The sequence below is a fragment of the Numida meleagris genome, chromosome 4, assembly GCF_002078875.1.
Source record: "Numida meleagris isolate 19003 breed g44 Domestic line chromosome 4, NumMel1.0, whole genome shotgun sequence".
Taxonomy (NCBI): domain Eukaryota; kingdom Metazoa; phylum Chordata; class Aves; order Galliformes; family Numididae; genus Numida; species Numida meleagris.
Genome location: NC_034412.1, coordinates 63,704,177 through 63,710,176, shown reverse-complemented (window position 1 = coordinate 63,710,176; position 6,000 = coordinate 63,704,177). Strand labels below are relative to the sequence as shown.

At 38.8% G+C, this 6,000-nt stretch overlaps 1 protein-coding gene across 1 annotated transcript in view; it reads left to right on the top strand.

The window, feature by feature from the left end:
- The window catches only part of EGF (epidermal growth factor), a 55,437-nt gene continuing 49,637 nt past the window's right edge, over nt 201–6,000 (top strand). The window contains exon 1 of the mRNA XM_021397183.1: nt 201–771. Coding sequence (XP_021252858.1) covers nt 645–771 — 127 coding nt within the window. The 5' untranslated portion in view covers nt 201–644. The remainder of the gene's footprint in view (nt 772–6,000) is intronic.

Sequence of the window (6,000 nt, the reverse complement as noted above, 5' to 3'; positions counted from 1 at the left end):
TCTGCATTCTGGCTCTGTTCCCCAGAGTAAGGAACTGACCACGTTACTATTTGCAAACACAGGGTTCACTCGAGTGGTACTAAAAAGAGAAGAGGTGGGGCAAGCGGAGCATTAAAAAGGAAAGAGGAGTCCGTTCAATTCTGTGTGTGAAAAGCAACTGCATTTTGCAGGACTGTACCTGGAGATCGCACTCCCTGTACTCCACTGAGAGCAGCAGTGAAGTTTTCTGAAATCTTTGCTTTTAAGACCCAAAGGGCAGCTTTGAGTGTTGTGAAGAAGTTTGCAGTGATCCTTTTGAGTGTTGCTTTTAAGCTGTGTTAAATTTGTGGCAAGAGCGTCAGGCATTTCATACTTGGCTTCCAAAAAAGAAAAAAAAAGAAACTAGAGAGAGAGAGAGAGAGAGAGAGAGAGAGAACGACGTGTGTGGGGAAGAAATCTCCCAGGAATTTCTTCAAGGTTGTAGTCAGACACGCTGGATTGACAAGAAAAGCAAGGCAAAGATAAAGCTTCGTGCTGTGATAAGATGTCTGAGTGTAAAGCAGGAGATCACAGAGACCTTTCGGGATTACATATGTTCATCTCACCCTGGATATGACTGCAGACAAGCTAGCTCTTCTCAAGTGACAGTTAAAAAACTCAAGACTATGTTTCTTTTCCCTGTTGCTTTCTTGCCAGTGTTTTTTATCATTGGCTTTGCCAGCCCTTCAGCTCTGCAGCACTGGAACTGTCCTAATGGATACAGATTAAAGAGTGAAAGCTCTGCCTGTGTAGGTAAGTGGTGGACCATTCACAAATTAAGAAAAAAAACATTTGTATTTGTTTAACTGAGCTTTGTCATGAGTTTTCTGTACAGATTGCCTACGCGTTGTAGCAGCGGAATTGACAAAGCAGCTTCTCGGTGTGTCTTCCTTCTTATATTGAACATTTTGTTTAGTTTCTTATTCAGAAATTGGTCTCTTGTCTGCCAGTTCAGCTATCAGAAAGCAGGTTGAAGGTTTATGTGGTCAATAAGAAGTCAGAACTGCTCACTAGTCACAAAATTTCCTTTACATAGCTGTAGTCTCTGTATTTTTACACACTTCTGCTTCTATGTGTGTATAATTTGTACACGTATTTTTGCAGTTATGCATGTAGAAAGAGAAATTTAATGATTGTGTATGTGTACAAGTAAATACTTAGCTGTGGGCTGGATAACCTTAAAAACTGCTCTTTCTATGGTAGTATTGTTATCTATAGATCTGTGTGCAAATATACAGTGAATGACTCTTAGAAACATGAAATAAAGATGTATTTGGAACTGTATAGCTAAACTTTGAGGGAAATGTATTACATTAATGTTAGTATAATAACCACCAGTGATTTGCATCGTGTAAAATGCAGATTCTTATTATTCACAAAGCATAGGACAAAGCGTGACAGAAACCTTCTTCCCACCCTGCTACCTTGAAGGACTTTTTTTTTTCTCGTAAGGAGATAAGGAAATGCATTGGAAGCCTTGCACCCAAACCTAATACTTGGAGTTCATGCTTTTGCCTTAGTTACTTGGGCTTCAGAGGCTCTGACTCAGTTCTTGACATGATTCCAGTGACTTAATAACAGGTGCCTCCTCTGCGCGTCCTGCCAAGAAATACCAACTTGTAAGCAGAAAATAGAAGTACGCATGCTAAATGTCCTCATATTGAGAGAAGAGGAACTAGGCATTTCTTACGTACAAATGATAAGCCTGACCAAAGGCTTGTCAGAGCACCAAACACATCTAGGGTACCTCTACACTGATTCTTGAATTCAAAGGAGGAACACTTTTCTGAAATTAACCTCCATACTGTTGCCTCTTACCATGCTTGTGTTTGCATTGTGGGACAGCCTCAGAGTGCATGGACTGGATTTCTTTTAGGTCAAACTAAACCAGAAGGGGTATCCTAGCAGAGCATCCATCTTCTCTGCTGTTGGTGGCCATTTGGTCCACAAGACCAGACTAGACTTTGTTCTCCATAACCCCACATGGAAATGTGTGCAATCTAGATGTCAGATCCCCACCAAATGTTGCACTCTACAGAGCCTCTCCTATTTACTGATATGAACCTAGCTTCCATGAGCTAATTAGGATGTACATTAATTACAACTTTTGCATTATAGGGTTGCCTAGTCAATACCTTGCGTGTAATAGAGCGATTCTGAAATGAAGTGAACTGATGGCTCTTTCCTTTGGGTCAAAATGTAATCCAGATCCGAAAGGTGACAAGATATATATATTTTTTATTTCAGTGACATATTTTGCACATGAATATGCACCATTCTTCCATTAATGGAGACAAAACATTGTCTTTTCTGTTGAAAATTAGATATTCAATTGCCCTATTGGCCTTGAGGAGAGTCTGGGTAAAGCACCAAAACAGAATGGCCTCTAGTTCAGCAGACAGTGCAAAAGTACTGATAGAAGTAGTCTTCTGCGTAAGAGCTGATGTTACTGTGAGCAGTTCTGCATAACATATAATAAACCAAAAAAATGAGCTATGCTAAGGTATATTTTTAATGAGAGACCACTGAATTACAGGGGATTAAGCAAAGACAAAATTTTGACATGAGATATTAGACTGAAGGATGCTTTGATGGAATGGATTTCCCTTGTTCTTTCTTCTGTGAACTGGATATGCAAATTCTGTTCTGACCAGAAGAGCGGATGTGTGATATTCTAGTTCATTAACTACGTGAGATAGAGGGTGCAGTGGAAGCAAGTGGTAGGAAGCTGGGGGCAGACTTTGAAGGTAATAGTGGGATGCAAGTAGTAAGTGGGAGACATGACTCATACCACTAAGCTGTGAACAATGACAGCAGGCTGTGAACTGTGGCTTGGCAACCATTCTTGGTGAGCTGTAATAAACATACCAATTGTAAAATGTTCTGTATCATCTGTGACCGTGGTGGCATCCTGCCAGCAATAAGGAGTACAGTGAATTGAGAATCTGTCTCTTACAAACAGCACTGACAGGAAAGTGTTTTCCAACTGTTTTCCATACAACCATTACAAATGAAGGCCTAGGCTTTGCTCTTCTTACATTGTTAAATAACTCACTTCTTAATTAGTTCCTTTTATTTCTAGGGATATTCAAAGATCAAAGACATCTCATCCTGTTGAAGGATAGTGAAATCTAACGCTAAATGTTTCACATAATTTTATACAGTTATTTTAAGAGACATTATTTGAATCCTGACTTGGTATGCCAAGAGAGGAAAGGCCTTTAAGCTGGGGGAGGATATGTATCTCAGAACAGCAAAGTTTATAAGAGACAAAGTATGGGAGAACAGAGCATGAGATCAAAATAAGACTGGCCTGTTGCAAGAGCATATGCATTTATAAGAAACCTATGATGCAATTGGAAGCATTGCCATCTTGACTTAATTTATTTTATGATGATGTAGAGTGGGGCCTTGGTGGTTACCATTAAATAATTCATCTTCCTTAGACCCTCATGAAAACAAAACCTTACTCTAAAATAAAATAGTCTTGGCCACGCAATGGTTCTTCCTACAAGGTAAAAAATATTTACATAGGGAAAGCTTTGATTTTTCATGTTGTTAACCATCTAAGCATTCATGGTACACCAGGAGATGGTTCTTAGGCCTGCTGAAATCAAGTGATTGTCCCTTCCTGAAGTATTGGTTTAACAACGCTGGTTTTTATAGTCTCAGGATATAGATACTTTCCCCACTTGAAACCAAGAAAATTTCCCACATGGCAGTGTTTATTTGAAGACACCCATAGAGCAACCTCTTGTATTACCTGTTTTCAATAGGACACTAATGCCTGTTCCTCTTGGGCTACCAAGAATATTATGATACGAATACTACAATATTTGGCATGTACCTTGGCTTCAGGCCTGACTTTGAGAATTCACTCCATAAGCTTTAAAGGTGAAGAAAGATGCATATTAAAAATATGTATATTAGCAATATTTAAAAAAAAAAAAGGGAAAACACAACCCATGTCATTAAAGTTGTACCTACCCACAGAACCTTACTCTACTGACTCTACTAACTTCTGACATTAACTGATCAGCTCTTTTCACTTCTTCAGCATGCTGCACATTCCTACAGAGCTAAAGCCTGCAATTGAAGGTGACAACTGCAGCTATCCAGGTCAACACTTTCAGTCAGATGCTTCTTTCTGTGTCTCAAAATTTCCTTTCTTGTTTTTGCTGTTCACCACTCTCCAATCATCGAATGCTGGTGACATGGAATGTTCAAGTATTCCTCTTTGTATTACATTTTTAAATTCATTTTAGCAAGCTAAATGGTGGCTTCAGTTTACTCCATGCAGCCTCACACACTGTTAAGAATTCATATGTTTTCTGGGAAATTTGAAATGCCAAAACCTGGCAAATTCACAGACTCTGCAAACATTGCATAAGGAGATGTAAGGGCCAGTGAAATTGGAAATGGCGTTGTCTATCCCTGTCATGTCTCAGCTTTAGGGATAATCCTATTGAGATCCCGCTGTATCCCTATTTTTCAGAAGAGCTGAAGTAGAGGCACGTTTGTTTGCCTATTTTCAGCAGCTGTCTTCCAGCTATCTCACTTCATATTACACTGCCTTGGGGAAAGTTGATAGAAAATACTGTTACCAAATAATAGCAGAGAATTCTTCAACATGGCTCTGAACCCAAAGGCCAAATCGCAAGAAGATTCCCACTGAATTCTCTGGAAATTGGATACAGCAAATGGGCAAATACTGTCCTTACCTATAAAATCCTGGGTCAAAATAGAAAGGAAGGAAAAGTGCCACAAGAAATGACGGAATTGGCATCATTCTACTTGTGAAGTTTAATGCTGAAAAGGACTAAGGAGCAGATTCCAAGGCCAGTGACTATTACTACAAGACTCAACAACGTTTTTCTCAGTGAAAAATAACATATTAATCTGAAGTTCTAATTTAAGCAAAAGTGATGACTTTCTAGTATATCATTTGAAATTTGCTTTTAAAGGGAGCTGGAAGATATTACTTACTGATGCATTTCAAAGAGGGATAGATAATAGCATCATGAAGTCTGAGCAGCATGAAAGGCAAGACAATAAAGTTATGTTGAAAATTGAACTCTGTGATCTGGAAAGTGGAGGTCTGCTGGAACTATAAAGTACCAAGGATGTGTTTTGTAGTTACTAATTTATGCATAACATTGATTTATTTTTCCATTCTTGTGGCTTAACTCTTGAGATCTGAGTCCAGAAAGGTAGAATGCTAAATATATCATAGACCCTTGGGATCTTTTTGCCATTTTTCTTCAAGATGTCTACAAATACTTTCTGAATTTGAATTTGATTCTACTTTGTGCTTGGTTAAAACATATGATTGCTCTAGCTTGCATATCTCTGTGATATGATTTCCTCTGTAGCCCTGCACTGGAAGTTTCCAGGAGCTGATAACAACCTTATTATATTTACCTTTTATTTCTTATCATGATTTAGGAACAGTCCACAGCCTCTATCCTATGAAAAACTGTGAGCAATTGAGTTGTACTTCAAATCTCACTTAAAAATTTGGGAGCAGAGATACTGAGTATACCATTTCAATCTTACCGTGACCTATTGGTAGCTGAAGCATTTTCTCTGGCTATCTTCTGTTCTTTGAGCTGTATGTTTTTAATTATATAGTTGAAAAGGATGAGTTGCTTTCTTTGTATCCCAGCTGAAATGTCAAGTTCAACCTAGTTGAAAAGGTTATGCTGGTGGCTAGATAAAGTGAATTGAATTCAACCCCAGTCAAAGTCCACGTTAACCAAATTTGAGTGAGTGCGCCTATCTGCATGTGTATATTTTACATCTATAATCTGTGTGCTTGGAGCCATAATGAAAGGCGACTTCTGGCTCACTGTGGTTTCTCTGTGTCCCTGCCAGGCATACTAATGCTTCACCTTCTGTAACTAGAGCATTTCTCAGGACTCTTAACAAAGTGGCATATTTGTATGCAAAGTCATTGAGAGCTGCCAGCATCATGATGAAATG